This window comes from Garra rufa, chromosome 12 (assembly GCF_049309525.1).
Source record: "Garra rufa chromosome 12, GarRuf1.0, whole genome shotgun sequence".
Taxonomy (NCBI): domain Eukaryota; kingdom Metazoa; phylum Chordata; class Actinopteri; order Cypriniformes; family Cyprinidae; genus Garra; species Garra rufa.
In genome coordinates, this window is record NC_133372.1 from 9,528,014 (window position 1) to 9,546,208 (window position 18,195).

Sequence of the window (18,195 nt, forward strand, 5' to 3'; positions counted from 1 at the left end):
CCGTTAACATCTGATTTATGTAACAAATTTCTGTAATTTCTGTAGGTCAAATTATTACAATTATCGACCCATTATTGACCCATAATTACAATTATTTTTATGCAGAAAACACATAGAGTTGTAAATGTGAAAAGTTAATGTGCCTTTTAAATATCTAAACAATTAAGACAGTAACATTTGTGTTTTAAATAAATATAATAAATTATATACTTGATTTATTCCTTTTTAATAGTATAAAGGCTGAAATATCGTTATATAAGAATTTTTTTGTGTGTGTGTGAAAACCTTTATCTGAACTGTATGTCATTTTATGGCATAATATGTTACCGTACATTGTCCAACCCCACTCATACTGTGCTTATTTTACTTGTGCAGCTCTTAAAAATTGTCATAAATGGCCTTAAATTGATATTTAAAACATTCTGCAGATACCCTGCAAATAGTGAAATAAAATTCCTTCCTTGATATTTGTTGATATTTGTGTATTGAAAATATTTTTGATGATATGTATCTGATTTTCTATATTTTAAAATATAATGAAGCTGTCAGTTTAACTTCCACATTAATAACATTTTTTTAATTTACTGCAGGGAAGAAGACTCCAGCCCAGGACAATGATGCCAGCTCATGTCCATCTCAGGAAAGAAAAAAAGGATTCATGCTGAACGTCACATGCAGAAACAAGAATTATTGCATCCCATTTTTGGTCTTCTGTTTGCACTTGTTACATATAGAGCTGTTTTACTTAAAATGCTTTAAAGAAAAGATACCAAAATATAAGTTTAACTGATGTCTGTAATATATGAAGATTGATATATACTGTATAGTGGTGGCCAAAATGATTAGAACACTAGTGTTTTTACCAGCCAAACATGGGTTTAAGTCAGTTATTTCTATCTTTTGCTGTTTTGCTGTAGTGTAAGTAGGAAATATCAGTTTACATTTCCAAACATTCATTTTTGCCCTTAATTGTAATAATCAATTGAAATTTCTGTGAGATTTCAGCTGGTGAAAATACTAGTGTTCTAATATTTTTGGCCACCACTGTATAAATGTTAATTCTTTTTATTTTCACTGATATTAAAAAAATATATTGAAAACACTTTGCTAAGTTAGCTTCTTAACTCAAAATAAAATCAATTGATATCGCTGTTATTTTATAATGCTGTTAATACTTTCTCTGACAAGCAGCAGTAATGAAAACTTTTTTCTGGTTTGTCATGTAATGTTTGATACATACCCTGTACTGGAGCTAAAGATTTTATAGTTAAAATCTATACATTAAAAAGAAAAAAAAAGAAAAAAAAAGAAAAATACAAAATTAAAATGTATTGTATGCTATGCTATTTTATGTATTTTCACAATTTAAAGTCAATAAATGTTATTTTTGTGACAAAAACAGTGTCTTCCTTTTAGACTACACACAATTAAAGCAGTACTGTTCATTATAGTACAGTATACTAATTACTATTTGTTAAAAAAATAATTTATTCATGAATTAATTCATTCAAAAAGAGCATTCTATTAATCTGAATGCAATTATGGTACTGTGATATTTACTGTATAAAAATTACAGTAGTACAGTAAGTTACTGTGAGTAAACTTACAGTTAGCATACTGTGGAATTAGGGGTGTGCAAAGCAGCCAGTATTTGAATCTGTATTTTTATTTGTTGAGGGAGGGGGGGGGGGGGGTATTTGTATTTGTATTCGAGTAAAATTCAAAATAGGCATAAAAATAATGAGTGACGGGAAGCTATGCTAAGGTTAACTAGCCTATAGCCTACATCTTGCTGTCTGCAAAAGACAGAGTAACCTAAACATACCATATAACTCCCACAAGTGCATACAATTCGACACAACTACACAAGTATTGTTTTACAACCTTTTTAACCAAACGTTAACGTTACTCTGTCAACAGCCTATTGTCTAAATTACCAGCTATGTAAACAGAGCGAACATGAAAGCACCCGACTGCAGACGTCAATAATGCAGCGGGGCCGTTTACATTTCGCGCCTAAAAATGCGTGGAAATGCTAGGCTCGCTGCTTTCTCCTTCTTTCCAAAGCGCTCTGCAGCTTGCACTCCCGTATTCGGGTTCGGGTTCGGCTCCACCCCTACCCCTATGTGGAATATATTATAACAACTTACTTGCCAATTGCAGCCAGCAAATTGCTGTAAATTTCACAGTTATCGTGTTACAGTGTAGCAGTGTCTATTTATAGTGGAGCAAAAGCACTTCAAGTTTCACATCAGTGTGACAGAGCAGAAAGACTTTTGACTTTGAGGCAATCAGCATGTCTACAGTGGACAAAGAAGTTCTTCTGGAGGGGCTGTCTGCCCTCCTCCAAACTACTGTGAAGCCTTACAATGGATTGGAAGAAAAGTCTCATCTTGATGAGCTCACTCTATTTAATATTCTGGAAATAGCCTTGACCAAATATATTGCAGATATACTTTTACAGCAAGCAACAGTGACAAGTTTCAACTCATATGTACGTCAGGAGATGTTTGTGGACATGGATGAATTCTTCGACCCACCCTTTGATTATGATTTCAGATACACAAGCGACAACTCCATCTGCATGCGGGGTAATGAGAGATACAAACGGCCATGTGGATGGTATCGTTTTGCTCTCAAAGTCCTGAACAAGTACCCTGATGGAAACGCCTGGCTGGGTACGGATGGATGGAGGTGTCAATCAGTGGCTGGCGAGTGGCCCGTCTCCTATCATGGAACCACCGTTGAGGGTGCTACAGGTATCATCAAATCCCATTACAGAGCAGGTCCTAGAAAACAGTATGTGAGGGGAATCTATTTAACATATGACATTGATCAGGCTTCTGGCTACAGCAGGGAATTTACATCCAAAAAGAATGGGAAGAAATATAGAGTCCTGTTGCAGAACAGGATCAATCCTAAGATGAGGAAAGTGTGCGACAGACCAGACTACTGGCTGATTGAGGTTCCTGAAGGCACCTCTCCTGCTGTAGAGAAGGAGATTGTGGAGAAGTCCATTCATCCTTATGGGATTCTGCTGAAAGAGGTGTGAGAGAAGAATCAGAACCAGCTGACTGGTTGAAAAGCCTCCATTTTACTGGGATCATCATGATGATGTTTGTTATGATTGATGATTTCTATAAATAAGGCACATCATTTGTTATCGAAACTGTTATTGATACATTATTAACACTTCATAGTGCTTCTTGATTATTTCTTTTATAACACGACTGTGTGTGGTGGTGGTTTACTGCAGGCTGACAGAATTAGCTTTTTTCACATTTTTAACGGCATTCAAATTATTTTGAACATCTTGATTTAGTTTAATATCTCAGGTTAATTCTTTAATGATATTAGTATTAGTGCAGATGTATATGATTAATCATTGCCAATTATTTCTATGTAAACATTTTCTTCATTGTGTAGGCCTACAATATACTTCAGACAAATACTTACTTTCTGTATCCTCTTTAAACTGATGAAATATAATTGAATAAAGATGAAAAAATGTGTGTGTGAGTTAAATCTCAGAATGATAATTGTACTTTTTTAATCAGGGATTTAGCATCATGACATCAATGTTAAGAGAATGCTGTTAGTGGTTATCACAGTCACATACCGCTGCTAGACTTAAACTTGACCTGATTGATGCTTTATAAAGGGAATGTATCAGCATTTCTCATTATGCTGAATGATAATGAGACCAGAACTCATCCCATCCTTGTCGCCTGGTACCTTTATTTTATGGGAGCAGTCATGGTCTAATGGTGAGAGAGTCGGGCTTGTATAAACCAGCTGGAAAAAGTAAAATCAGATAACACCTGATTTCATAAACTGTGAAACATGACATCATTTAAACTGACTTTATTTATACACATATTAGTTCTGCAAAATCTCCTCTTATTAATGCAGAAATAAAAATCTAATTTAAAAACTGTAACCAACCAAAATAAATAAATACAATAAAATAAATAAACACAGAAAACTATAATTTCATGCTTTTATATCTTCAGAGCTCAGCGAGGATCCCGTCCATTGGTAATGCGGACAGTGGGTTTTGATCCATGAAGCACTGCCGCTGTTCCAATGACTGCGGTTCAAATGACGTCCACCTGCACCAGAGGAGGGCTCTCAGGGGACAGGAGAAGGGAAAACACAGCAAAGCTGTTTGCTATGACAGGTAGAGAGGATAGGTTATATTACAGCTTATTCTGGCCAAGAACCTCCCATTAAGACAATCTAATGCCAAATTTACACTGCAAAGGTAGCACAGAAGTGCTTTTGAAGAAGCATTTAAACGTGCTTACACAGATTGTTAAATGCAGCTCAGAGGTGGTATAAATTAATTTACACAGAGCAGCCATTTCAGATAATTCTGCTGTAATGACAAAGCTGGTTATTTTCAAACTTCTTTATTTACAGAATAAGACCAGGTCTCCTGGTGGAGAACCACTGTATTACTGGGATTGCAACAGAAATGTTCAATTAAACTTGATCATTTGCAGCAAATATTCCCTTTGTCAAACAATCAAGCTTCTAAAGGTTCAACCTGTCCAGCAGGTGGCTCAGGATTCAGTATACTAGGACAGAGTGCTGCCATGAGCTTCTGTATACCTGTGTCCATGAACAACTATACATTTGTTTGGGGTCAAACACCTCAAAATGCCAAATGAGTGTTGAAATAGTAGGAAAATAAATAAATCATGATAAATCATTGATGCTGCTCTGCTGAACTTTATTATGCACTGCTTTGTTTATTGTTAAGGCCGGGACACATCAGCGTTGGGCTGTCTATGAGCATCTCTCAGGCTAGTTTTTGAGACAACAACATTGTTGGCTTTCATCACTGCTAGTTCTTTGAAGTCCGCTTGCCTTTATGATGACAAAGGGTTTTAAAGGTTATGTTTTTAGACTTCTCTGCCTCAGGGGTCTAACAAGGTTCATTAATGTCTATTTGACTGAAATGGCCAATCAAACCAAAGAACTTTAAATGAGTGTAAATTCCAGTGCGACGCTTCTGTTTTAACAGTCAAAGAGCACATGGTAAATGTAAGTAGCTAAACATTTTGAATTTGACTTCTTTTTTTTATAATGAACATTTTAAACAACCAAAGGTTACATTCAGTTACAGTTGAAGTCAAAAGTTTACTTACACTTTGCAGAATCTGCAAAATGTTAATTATTTTACAAAAATAAGAGTCATACAAAATGCATGTTATTTTTTATTTAGTACTGACCTGAATAAGATACTTCACATAAAAGACATTTACATATAGTCCACAAGAAAAAATAATAGTCGAAAAATGTCCCCTTTCAAAAGTTTACATATGCTTGATTCTTAATACTGTGAATGATCCACAGCTGGTTTTTTTAGTTGTTGTAGTTCACGAGTCCCTTGTTTGTTAACAGTTAAACTGCCCGCTATTCTTCAGGAAAATCCTTTAGGTCCCACAAATTCTTTGGTTTTTCAGCATTTCTGTGTATTTGAAGTTTGAACCCTTTCCAACAATAACTGTTTGATTTTGAGATCCATCTTTTCATACTGAGGACACCTGATGGACTCATATGCAACTATTGCAGGCGATTCAAACGCTCACTGATGCTCCAGAAGAAAAAAGGATGCATTACGTGAAATCTTTTTGAATTTAAAGATCAGGGATAATTTCACTTATTTTGTATTCTGGGAAACAAGTATCTTATAGGGTCCGAAGGGCAGTACTAAATGAAAAAAAGAAAAGAAAAGATATTTAGGCAAAATAATAGAAATGTACACATCTTCATTCTGTTCAAAAGTTTACACATCTGGCTCTTATTGCATTGTTTTTCCTTCTGTATCATGAGCGTATGAACTTTCTGTAATAGTAAAAAAAAACAAAAAAAACATACATTTTGTATGATCCCTCTTATTTTGGTAAAATAATGAACATTTTGCAGATTCTGAAAGGTGTATGTAAACTTTTGACTTCAACTGTATGTAAACTTCTCTTTTTGACTTTTTGAATTAATAAAATTCTACTTTTTCTTTATTCCCCTAAATCTTGTTGAATCATTTCATTCCGTTAAATAAAAAGGACCATTTAAAAACAAATGGGAGGGGGGTTACTTATTATATGCTCATTTGCTCCTAATAGTTTTATATTTAGTTCATCTTAATCTCATTTCCTCCTCTTTTTTATAAGCTCTTTTATTTCCAGTGCTTACTGTCAGACCTTGACTTTACATGTATGCTTGGTTTCGTTTCCCTAGTTTCTTTGTTTCTGGAGTTTTTTAGTTATTTCCATTATTACATAAACCATACGGATACTGATTCTGCTTTGTTGCTGAGTTCTAGTTACAGGAAGCAATTACAGGAAGCAATGCATAGTGTATTACAGCAAAACTGAAAGTAAAACATGTTAGTCATAGTCTATCTATAGCGGGTCAAAAGCACTTCAAATCATCTTTGTGAATGAGCAAATAGACTTCTGACTTTTTCAAGTTTGTTGAGAAAAATCAGCGTAATGTCTACAGTGGACAGAGAAGTTGCACTGGAGGGGCTGTCTGCCCTCCTCCAAACTACTTTGAAGCCTTACAATGGATTAAATGGATATTTGGACCAAAATATGCTCAACATACATAATTTTCTGCCAGTAGCCTTTGGCAAACTTTTTGCAGATCTATCCTATACACTTTTGCAGCCAGCAGCAGTGTCAGGATTCATCTTGGCAGGTGTACGTCAGGAGATGTTTGTGAACATGGATGAGTTCTTCGACCCACCCTTTGATTATGATTTCAGATACACAAGCGACAACTCCATCTGCATGCGGGGTAATGAGAGATACAAACGGCCATGTGGATGGTATCGTTTTGCTCTTAAAGTCCTGAACAAGTACCCTGATGGAAACACCTGGCTGGGTACGGATGGATGGAGGAGTCACTCGATGGCTGGCGAGTGGCCTGTCTCCTATCATGGAACCAGCGTTGAAGGTGCTACAGGTATCATCAAATCCCATTACACAGCAGGTCCTGGACAACTGTACGGAAGAGGAATCTATTCAACTTATGACATTGATCAGGCTTCTGGCTACAGCAGGGAATTTACATCCAAAAAGAATGGGAAGAAATACAGAGTCCTGTTGCAGAACAGGATCAATCCAGAGAAGAGGAAAGTGTGTGACAGACCAGACTACTGGCTGATTGAGGTTCCTGAAGGCACCTCTCCTGCTGTAGAGAAGGAGATTGTGGAGAAGTCCATTCGTCCTTATGGGATTCTGCTGAAAGAGGTGTGAGAGAAGAATCAGAACCAGCTGACTGCCTCCATGATGATGGTTATTGTTGTTGATTTCTGTAAGTCACATTGTTTGATGTTAAATATTAAGAGGATTTTTGTAATTTGATTCAAATATCCATTTTTAGTCATTCAAAAACAGGACAAGAAATATATATATATACATTTTAGCACTTCACGTGTTAATAAGAAAATCTGAATATTATTCCTGTTGTTACAAGACTGGGTGCAAAGGTTTATCACAGACTGACAGAATTTGCTTTTGCAGTTTGTTTTCAAGTTTATAACTGCATTCAAATTATGTGAATGTTTAGTTCTTGAACATATTTAAAATGATATTATTGTTAATAGTGTAATGAAGATGCAACTCATTCTCAGTGATTTCTACATAAACACAAACATGCAACATACTTGATTTGCTATAGTCTATAGTCTATTCTTTGGACATATACTTGCTTTTCTAAGTTAAATATGTTTCCTATATGTTTGTAAGATTTAATAGTGAAATTGTGTGTAGTGTCACAAAATGGCAATTTGATTTTTAGACAGACCTTCATAATTATGACATGTTGAGAAACATTTATGCTGTTATTCTCATACACTGCTTGGGGATTTCCGATTACCACACCACACAGTCTTGAGGCCAATGGCTGCTTAGCTGCTTATTTTGAAACTAAAAAAAATCTAGCTAGTAAGATCTATAAGTCCAATATTTTATGACATAGATAATAGGGATGTATATAGAAATATATTTTCAACATTAACTATCTTTCACATAATATCTATTTTGATCTATAATGTTTCCTGTAACAGAACCCTTTATGTTTAAGCCAAAAAAACAAACAAAAAACAAACAAACAAAAAAAAAAAAACAAAGAAATTGAAAGTTGGGTTGTACTCTGAAGAACAACTTTTTGCAGCATTAGTTATAGAACTAATTAACTAACTAACTGAAGAACTAAGTAGCAGATGATTGCTAAACTGAGGTTTGTTTCTTGTTGTATTAAAAACCTTTTGATCACTGTCTCAGCCTATTCTTTGGACATTGCTTTCTGTGTTCTCTAAATACCTATTTTTCTGCATGAAATATGTTTTCTATGCTAATAAGATTTATTAGCAAAATTGTGTGTTTTGTGTCACAGAATGGCAGTTTGATTTTTAGACAGACCTTATCACTATGACATGCTGAGAGATGGTAATGCTGTTATTCTCAGGTACGCTGCTTGACTACTCATATACAGAAACATCAGGATTTCTGATGACCAACCCACGCAGTCTTGAGGCTAATGGCCTTATGTTGAAACTAAAAATTTAACTAGTAAGATTTATAAGTCTGTAATTTCATGACACAGATAACACTCTGCAATGTCTTTTCAACATTAACTAACAACATTAACATCATGTGACTTGAACTCGAGTCCGACTCGAGTCATGAATTTGATGACTTTAGACTCGACTTGACAAAATATAAAAAGTCTTGCAACTCGACTTGGACTTTAACATACATAACTCGTGACTTTCACTTGGACTTGCGCCTATTGACTTGTAAAGACTTGCTACTTCCCATAAAAAGCCCAAAGATAAAAAGTATGTTGACACAGACAACTCCATCTCTGTTTATGTGTCTGTGCTCGTATGTGTGACAGAGAGCATGCACGCACTCGGCACTACTTCCTCAAAAAAAAAAACTAATTGTGCATGATTTATAAGCTTGTTTCCTCATGGGGACCTAAGAAATGTCTCCACAAGGTCAAAATCTACTGGTATTACTATCCTTGCAGGGACATTTGGTCCCCACACCGTGATGAATACCAGGACACGCACAAGCACACGCACACGCACACGCACACGCACACCAGTCTCTCTATGTATATGTGAAAACATTGTTGGAAAAACTGTTTGAGGACTGTTTTGCAACACTGTGGATATTTTGTGACAGAGTTTTGGAGAGTCAGGACACTGATTTTTGGGGTGTGATTTTCTTTTATAAAGTGGAGACATGTTTGAAAAGTAGTTAAACATACTGAAAAGTATATTTTTTTTACGTATATTTCTAAGTAAAGTAAAACTGTTTGGAGGACTATATTTTTGATCCTCTCTTCATCCAAGTACATGTTTTGAGGGTGAAGGCATGGTTTTTAGTTTAAGGATATATTTTAGATTTGAAACAATCATTTCAGGTGAAGACAATTTCAGGAAGTTGGTTCAGTTTTTCAGACCTGTTTTGCAATACAAGGTCAACTCGTTGTTAGTCTAGATGTACTTTTTCAGAAAATTACATTTGTATTTTTATGTATCTGAGCAATGTTCTTTCATAAAAAAAAGGTTTGTTTAATAAATACAGATCTTACAACCATACATAATCTGTATACATTTTATTTTTCTGTTAAAAAGACTCGAAAAGACTCGAAAGTCAAACCGTAGGACTTTGGACTTGATTTGGGACTTGACTCGGGACTTGCCTGTCTTGACTCAGGACGTGACTCGGGACTTGAGGGCAATGAATTGAGACTTACTTGTGACTAGCCAAACAATGACTTTGTCCCACCTCTGATCTACAGTGCCTTGCAAAATTATTCATACCCCTTAATTTTTTCACATTTTGTTATCTTGCTGCTTTGTGTTAAACTACTTTAAGTTAAATACTTTAAACTACTTTTTTTCCCTCATCAATCTACACTCCCTAATCCATAATGGCGATGCAAAAAATTGGTTTTTAACATTTGTGCAAATTTATTAAAAAAACAAAACTGAAAAGATCCCGTTGCATAAGTATTCATACAGATAACTGCCTGTAGAGCTCAGTGACAGACTTGCGTTAAGGCAATGATCTAGGGAAGAGTTCAGAAAAAAATCTGCTGCAGGTTCACAAAAGCATTATCCATAACAGAAGACGATTGGAACAACTAGGACTCTATAAAATGTCTGCCAGCCCCCATCCAAGCTGACAGAGCTTGAGAGGTGAAAAGGTGAGGCAAAGAATGGCAGATAATTGCCAAATGCAGATGTGCAAAGCTTGTCACATCATACCCAAAAAGACTTGAGGCTGTAAAGGTGCTTCAACTATGTACTGAGTTATACTTATGAATACTTATGCAATGTACTTATTTCAGGGTTTTATTTTTAATTAATTTGTAAAATTTACACTCCATACATCATAATAATAACAAAGCAAAAAACAGATTTGCACATTTTACAAATTTATTGATGTGACAAGCTTTGCACATCTGCATTTGGCAATTATCTGCCATTCTTTGCCTCACCTTTTCACCTCTCAAGCGCTGTCAGCTTGGATGGAGCTGGCAGACATTTTCTAGAGTCCTAGTTGTTCCAATCGTCTTCCTTTATGGATAATGCTTCCGCGAACCTTCAATGCAGCCGATTTTTTTCTGAACTCTTCCCTAGATCATTGCCTTAAATGCAAGTCTGTCACTGAGCTCTACAGGCAGTTATCTTGACCTCAGGACTTGGTTTTTGCTCTGATATGCATTTTCAGCTGTTAGACCTTTTCTGAGAGGTCTGTGCCTTTCTAAATCAGACTCTTTTAAATGAATTTGCCACAGTTTAACTCCACTCCAAGTGTAGTAACATCTAGAAGCAATATGAATGCTCCTGAGCTAAATTTCAAGTGTGCCAGAAAAGGGTATGAATACTTACAGTATGCAACGGGTCTTTTCAGTTTTTTTTTTTTTAAATAAATTTGCACAAATGTTAAAAACCTATTTTTTGCTTTGCCATTATGGATTAGGGAGTGTAGATTGATGTGAGAAAAAAAGTAATTTAAAGTAGTTTAACATAAGGCAGCTAAATGACAAAATGTTAAAAAAATGAAAGGGTATGAATACTCTCGCAAGGCACTGTATTTTGAGATTATGTTAGCTGTAACAGAATCCTTTATGTTCATGCTGACAAAAAAAAAAAAAAGTTGGGGTGTCCTGTGAAGAACAACTTTTGCAGCATTAGTTATGGAACTTTGAATGAACAACTTGGGTGTGTCCAAACAGACTGGTAGCATATACAATGAGATTCTAGTGGTACTCTAAAGCAGGGTTTCTCTCCAACCCTAATTAAACACATCTGAACAAGCTCATCAAGGTCTTCAGGACTGTTGTCAAAAGTACTGACTTATGTACCAGTTGGTACTGAAAAAAAAAAAAAAAATGGCGATACCAGCATTTCCTTTTGAATATTTTGAGCACTGTTGAGAAGATTCTTAAACACCTCTGATTGGCCACTGTGTTCATGCCCTCAACAGATATATCTGTGAATGACTACAACGATCATTATGCTTTCCATAGAGCGATTACACAGATACACACAGCACTTAAAAGCCAACTGACAACACTTATAGAAAATCACAGGTAAGTGAGTTTGATCAGGGTTTGAGCTAAACTCTGCAGGGCAGTGGCCCTGCAGGACCAGATATGTGACCCTGGACCACAAAACCTTTTAAGTAGCATGGGTAAATTTGTAGCAATAGCCAACAATACATTTTATGGGTCAAAATTATAAATTTTTCTTTTATGCCAAAAATCATTAGGATGTTAAGTAAAGATCATATTCCATGAAGATATTTTGTAAATTTCCTACTGTTACTATATCAAAACTTAGTTTTTGATTAGTAATATGCATTGCTTAGAACTTCATTTGGACAACTTTACAGGTGATTTTCTCAATATTTAGATTTTTTTTGCTCCCTCAGATTCCAGATTTTCAAATAGTTGTATCTATACTAACAAGCCATACATCAACAGAAAAATTATTTATTCAGCTTTGAGAAGCTGTATATATCTCAATTTATTTTATTTTAAAAAATTGACCCTTATGACTGATTTTGTGGTTCAGAGTCACATATGAACCTTGCTCTACATCCTTAAAGGGGTCATGAACTGAAAAATCAAAATTCCCTTCCCCATCTCCGTTCTGTTCAAAGGTTGATTATGTTTGACCATATAATCACCACTAGAGGTAATTCTCACCTCAATTTTGTTGTGAAAAATCTGTGAGGAATAAAGACACAGCAGATCAGTGTCAAGATCTAAAAAAAAGTTCAACTAGCACTGAAAAATAACGCAACGAGGGAATCATCTCTTTGTGACAAACGGCTTCCTGGATGATCGCCATATTCTAGCGTAGCTAGCTAATATTTGAGATTGTATAGATTGGATTTCATAGACTTTAAGGAAGAAAAAAAAAAAATCAAACAGATGGAACAAATTGTTTACATATGATGACAGGCATGGCATAATGATTTATACTTTATTTATACACAGATCTGTTCTGCAAAAATGCCCCCTCATCAATCCAGAAAAAAAGTCAATGTAATTTCTAAATCAAATAACCCTTAACCAAATCAACCAACAAACAAAAGATTAGTTAAAAAATAAACACCGAAAATAAATACAAAACAGAATCGTCCCTTACACGGAAATATAATTGTCATGTTCTTATCTCTTCAGGGCTCGGCGAGGATCCCGTCCGTTGGTAATGGTGACAGTGGGTTTTGATCCATGTCCTCCGCCTGCAGCTGCAGGAGCATTGCCGCTGTTCCAATGACTGCGGTTCAAACGACGTCCACCTGCACCAAAGGAGGGCTCTCGGAGGACAGGAGAAGGGGAAAATACAGCAGAGCCGTCGTCTGTGACAGGTAGAGAGAGAGAAGATAATCTGATGCCAAAGTTACACTGCAAAGGTGGCACAAAAGTGCTCATAAAGTTGCATTTTAGATGCGATTACACATTGACTGTTTAATGCTGCTCAGAGGTGGTATAAATAAATTTAGACAGCAATTACAGCTGTACAATTTGATACTACAGCTGAGACAGCTGGCATTATTTAGTATTGCTTTTATGTGGCATTGAGACTTTACATTACATTTTGAGCAGGCACAGATCAGCCATTTCTGATACTTCTGCTGTAATGACAAAGCTGCTCATTTTCAAACTTTTTTTATTTTATTTACAAAACTAGAATAATACATTATACTAATATATTAAAATAAATAATTATAATAAATTATAAGTGGATGTTCTTCTGGGTTTTGATTGTCGTTATTCAAAAATTTTCTAGTCATTTTTGATTACTTGTTTTTTTTTATTTATATTTGACATTTTCTATTTTATTTATTTTTTATGTTTTATTTAATTTAATTAAATTATAAAAATGTTTTTAAATATATTGTTAAAAAAAAAATTTAAAGGAAAAAAATAAAATAGGAAATATGATTTTAGCTTGCATCTTCATTTCCAGCTGTTTTAGTTTAAACCTATATTATTTTAAGGCCTTTTGCGGCCTCTTTGTAAGTATGCTGAGGCCTCCTGGCGGAGAACCACTGTATTACAGGGATAGGAACAGAAATGTTCAATTACATTTGATCATTTGCAACTAATATTCTCTTTGTCAAACAATCTTTCAAGCTTCTAAATGTTCAACCTGTAGGTCCAGCAGGCAGCCCATGATTCGGTATACTAGGAGTGCTGCCATGAGCTTCTGTTTTTACCTGTTAAGAGATCAAATAGACACTCATTATGCGCTCATACTTTCCTTGCCCTCTTAGAAGTATTTTTGAACTCACATGGGTGTTGTTTATTTGGTTCATTTTAGCCAGAACCTCTGGGTTGGGCTCACTGAAATTTGGCACCTCTGAGAAAATCATACAGAACCTTCGACAGATACAAGAATATGCTGGTTATTGTCATTATCGCTTCTGTGTCAAAGAACTTAGGTTTAATCATCTGTGAAGACATACTCTCCAATCTTCTGAAGATCCCCTGTTCTTCCAATATAGAGTGTAAGACAGCCTTTGAAAAGAGATGCATATCTGAAACCAAATATTTACACCAACAAGATTATAAAGAACAAATTTAAACCTCATAATCATGTAATTATCAGGATTACTAAGATTATCAATAATAAACTGTCACCCTCGATTGAGTCGGATGATGTCTCCTGTTTGTATCAGGCTTCCCACCTCGTCCCACACTGATATTGTAATACTTCCAGTCTTGTCAGCCACTTTACATGAACGAACTTCGTGTCCATCCTTTGTCTTAGATACTCGACCTTACACAATTTGTTAAAGAAGCACACTTGAAATGTAGGTCAGCTGGTATGAATTATTAGTTATGATTGTTTCCTTAAATTATTTTTTTTTTTCAGTTGGTTTTAAAGTACCGGTTTAAAAATTTATCTTTTTTTGTTGGATATATACACCAACAAAAATTTGAGTTCAGTAAGATTTGTAATTTTTAAAGAAGTCTCTTATGCTCATCAAAGTTTGTTTTATTTGATCAAAAACACAGAAAAAAACTCTAATATTATGAAATAATATTGCAATAAAAAACATTTTTTTCTATTTTAATATACTTAAAAATATAGTTTATTTCTGTGATGCAAGGCTGAATTTTCATCAGACATTACTTTAGTCCTCAGTGTCACATAATCCTTCAAAAATCATTTTAATATGCTAATTTATTTTCAGTGTTGGAAACAGTTGTGCTGCTTAATATTTTTTGCAACCTTTGGATCCTTTGATGAATAAAACTTTAAAAGAACAGCATTTATTCAAAATAGTACTCTTTTTCTAATAATACAAGTCTTTACTATCACTTTTTATCAATATCACACATCCTAAGAATTAATTTCTTTTAAACAAAGAAAGAAAGTAAAAATGCACTGACCCCAAACTTTGAACGGTAGTGTATATTATTTCAGAAGACTTTTATTTTAAATAAATGCTGTTCTTTTTAACGTTTTTTTTCTGTCATCAAATAATCCTGAAAGAAGTATCACATGTTCCCAAAAAAGCCGTTTCCAACACTGATAACAAATCAGCATATCAGAATGATTTCTGACGGATCATGTGACACTCAAAACTGGAGTAATGATGCTGAAAATTCCTCACAGGAAGACAAAATATTTTGCAGTATATTTATTTAAGCAATAAGGTACGAGAGGCCGTGCTGTATCATGAATAAATCACGGCTGAAGGGCATTGTTAGGCAACCCCTTCAGCCGTGATTTATTCATGATACAGCACGGCCTCAACAGTACCTTATTGCTTTTATAAAACGGTTACCACACAATAAAAATATTAAAATCAAAAATATATATTAATTTATATATATTAAGTTGTACGTTTTCATAAAGTAAAATCATTAACTGCCTTCCGCTGTAAAAAGTAGTCCCTAACTGCTGCAGCTGTGTTTACATTGCTAAGGGTGGTTGCTAAGGGGGTTCAATGATACACAAAACCGTTGAGTGAAGCGGTCATAGCAGTGCCATATCATGAATACGACACAGCTGCTGACCAATCAGAATTGAGGAATGGAACTAACCGTTTTATAATAAAACAGAAACCACAATTTTAAATTGCAATAATATTCCACAATATTATCTTTTTTCTGGCTATTAACGAAATGAAGTAAGCCATTTCGGATGCATACATATTCTCTTTCCCTGCTTCCCAATGTGCATACTATCCACCCTATCTGCCCTAAAAAGTTTTAAATTACTACTAAAACATATAATTTAGGATTGATAGTATGCACATTGGAATGCAGGCTTTATGAGTTGCTGATTCGTGAACCACGAGTCGATTCAGTTCGAACGATTAGTTTAGAACGAAACGGGTTTGTGAATCAGTTCAACCGATTCAAAGAACAAAGCTTCGTTCACGGATTCGCCACTGAAAACGACTACTGACTTATTTGTGTTATATTTGGGTTAGAAAACCGAACAACACAGACTTAAAGATTTGTAAGATATTGTTCTAAGATTATTTGTCACTTTAAATGCCTCAAACTGTTTGTGAACAAAATGGCGTGTTTTAAAATGAGGATTGCAAGTAATCGTGTAACATCAGAGCAAACGGTTCATACACAAGTTTGACTTACCAGTTTCCAGCACGATGAAAACCAAATTAATGTTTTTTAGCCCAGGTTTAAGGTCTTTAATCAGATACAGGTTTTCGTTTGACGCATTGGCCATTCTAAAACAGGAAAAAGATCATTCATGCTAACGTTAGCCACCTCAGACCACCTTGTGTTTACTGACTGATTGTGCCAGGCATCTATATAAGCTACCTCGATTAGTTTGCACCCAAACTTCCCCCTAAATTGAAACACATGAACTCACCCCATATTGGGAAAGAAATACAAATGGTTCCACAGCAGAATAAGTGTATTTTCTTGTAATAATTAAAGTGATTAAATATGTTCACAACGGTTTATTGGAGTGTTTTGTGTGGTCTAAGATGTTTCATAAAGCGATAAATGCAGTTTTTGTCAAAACTAAATATCGTCACGAACAGGATTCGAACCTGTGCGGGGAAACCCCATTGGATTTCGAGTCCAACGCCTTAACCTCTCGGCCACCGTGACTGCTTGATGCATCCTTATGAAAACAGCCCCATCTATTGATCAACGTTTTAAAATGTGATTTTAGTGAGCAAGTAACGGTAAACCTCTTTATTTTTAGGGTGAATGAATTAAATAAAATATAGAAAATGTACAAGATTAAACTGTTTTGGAGATGAAACTCGTATTTAGAATGCCTCGTGTCATCACTTCAGTTAAAAAACAAACAAACAGAGGACAAAATTAAGTATTTGTAAAACACAAAGCAGTTCATTCGATAGAATAGCCTAACTGAATATTTCGAATTATGTTTTACTTATGAATTTGGCTCTCATATAAGCTTTTACATCGTTTGCTTTGTTGCTTTGAGTCATCATAACGCCAGATGGCGCTATTGCCTAAGGTGTTTGTCATAAAGGGTGTGATTTGATTTAACCACTCTTCACGTTGAAACATGGTGCAAGAGATTACACAAACCTGTCCTTGACATGAGAAAAAAATAGTTAATATGAATATTCTAAAACAGATATCCTAAATGCACTGTTTTAAATCAACAAATTACTTTGAAAATGCAGGTACGAAACATTTTCATTACTAATGTGTTTGTAACTTCACTTAATTCATGTCAGGTTCATATTAGATGCTTATGAGAACAAAAGTTTACATACACCTTACAGAATCTTCACAATGTTAATTATTTTACCAAAACAAGAGGGATTATACAAAATGCATGCTATTTTTATTTAGTACTGACCTGATTAAGATATATCACATAAAAGACGTTTACATATAGCACGAAAGAAAAAATAATAGTTGAATTTGTAAAAATGACCCTGTTTAAAAGTTTACATATTGATTCTTAAATAACACTGTGTTGTTACCTTACTGATCCACAGCTGTTTTTGTTGTTGTTGTTGTTGTTTATTTGTGTAGTGGAAGTTGTTCATGACTGATTTGTCATGACTTGTTTGTATTTGAACCCTTTCCATCAATGACTGTGTGATTTTAAGATCCATCTTTTCACACGGAGGACAATTGAGGGACTCATATGCAACTATTACAGAAGGTTCAAACACTCACTGATGCTCCTGAAGGAAAAACCTATCCATTAAGAACAGAATGAGGATGTGTAGCCTTTTTTTAATTTCAACTAAATACCTTTTTTCATTTAGTACTGCCCTTCAGAAGCTACAGAAGGTATCTACATGTTTCCTAGAAGACAAATTAGTTAAATTTACCCTGATCTTCAAATTCAAAAAGTTTTTACCCCCCGGCTCTTAATGCATTGTGTTTCCTTCTGAAGCATCAGTGAATGTTTAAACCTTCTGTAATAGTTGCATATGCACCCCGTTGTTGTCCTTAGTGTAAAAAGATGGATCTTAAAATCATATAATCATTGTTGAAAAGGGTTCAAATACACAAAAAAGATGAAAAACCAAAAGATTTGTGGGACCTAAAGGATTTTTCTGAAGAACAGCGGGCAGTTTAGCTGTTCAGGACAAACAAGAGACTCATCAACAATAATCACAAGAAGAAAACAAAAACAAAAACAAAACACAGCTATGGATCATT

The 18,195-nt window shown here is 34.9% G+C and overlaps 3 protein-coding genes and 1 non-coding gene across 4 annotated transcripts; 2 read left to right on the forward strand and 2 right to left on the reverse strand.

The window, feature by feature from the left end:
• The first annotated feature begins 2,296 nt into the window (after window positions 1–2,296).
• On the forward strand, window positions 2,297–3,299 carry LOC141346868 (uncharacterized). The gene has a single exon (XM_073851828.1). The coding sequence runs from the start codon at window positions 2,297–2,299 to the stop codon at window positions 3,050–3,052; it is 756 nt and encodes a 251-aa protein (XP_073707929.1). The 3' UTR covers window positions 3,053–3,299.
• A 3,117-nt stretch (window positions 3,300–6,416) lies between these two features.
• LOC141347537 (uncharacterized) lies at window positions 6,417–8,179 on the forward strand. The gene has a single exon (XM_073852539.1). It carries the CDS (start codon window positions 6,501–6,503, stop codon window positions 7,266–7,268), a length of 768 nt encoding a protein of 255 aa, XP_073708640.1. The 5' UTR covers window positions 6,417–6,500; the 3' UTR covers window positions 7,269–8,179.
• A 4,535-nt stretch (window positions 8,180–12,714) lies between these two features.
• nabp1b (nucleic acid binding protein 1b) lies at window positions 12,715–16,255 on the reverse strand. Its single transcript, XM_073851155.1, has 6 exons — window positions 16,162–16,255; window positions 14,191–14,329; window positions 14,016–14,087; window positions 13,842–13,929; window positions 13,700–13,766; window positions 12,715–12,905 (listed from the first exon to the last, which is right to left on the reverse strand). Exons 1-6 carry the CDS (start codon window positions 16,253–16,255, stop codon window positions 12,715–12,717), a joined length of 651 nt encoding a protein of 216 aa, XP_073707256.1.
• Window positions 16,256–16,565: 310 nt separating this feature from the next.
• On the reverse strand, window positions 16,566–16,647 carry trnas-cga (transfer RNA serine (anticodon CGA)). The gene has a single exon. It is a non-coding gene; the product is annotated as a tRNA-Ser (tRNA).
• Between the last annotated feature and the right edge of the window lie 1,548 nt (window positions 16,648–18,195).

Excerpts from the sequence above, each read along its gene's own strand:
- LOC141346868 (XM_073851828.1), top strand. The coding sequence starts at position 2,297 with ATGTCTACAGTGGACAAAGAAGTTCTTCTGGAGGGGCTGTCTGCCCTC.
- LOC141347537 (XM_073852539.1), top strand. The coding sequence starts at position 6,501 with ATGTCTACAGTGGACAGAGAAGTTGCACTGGAGGGGCTGTCTGCCCTC.
- nabp1b (XM_073851155.1), bottom strand. The coding sequence starts at position 16,255 with ATGGCCAATGCGTCAAACGAAAACCTGTATCTGATTAAAGACCTTAAA. Across the intron at positions 14,088-14,190 it reads ATCATCCGACTCAATCGAGG|ATATGCATCTCTTTTCAAAG; the intron begins GTGACAGTTTAT and ends ATTTGGTTTCAG. Across the intron at positions 12,906-13,699 it reads GCTGCCTGCTGGACCTACAG|ACGACGGCTCTGCTGTATTT; the intron begins GTTGAACATTTA and ends TACCTGTCACAG.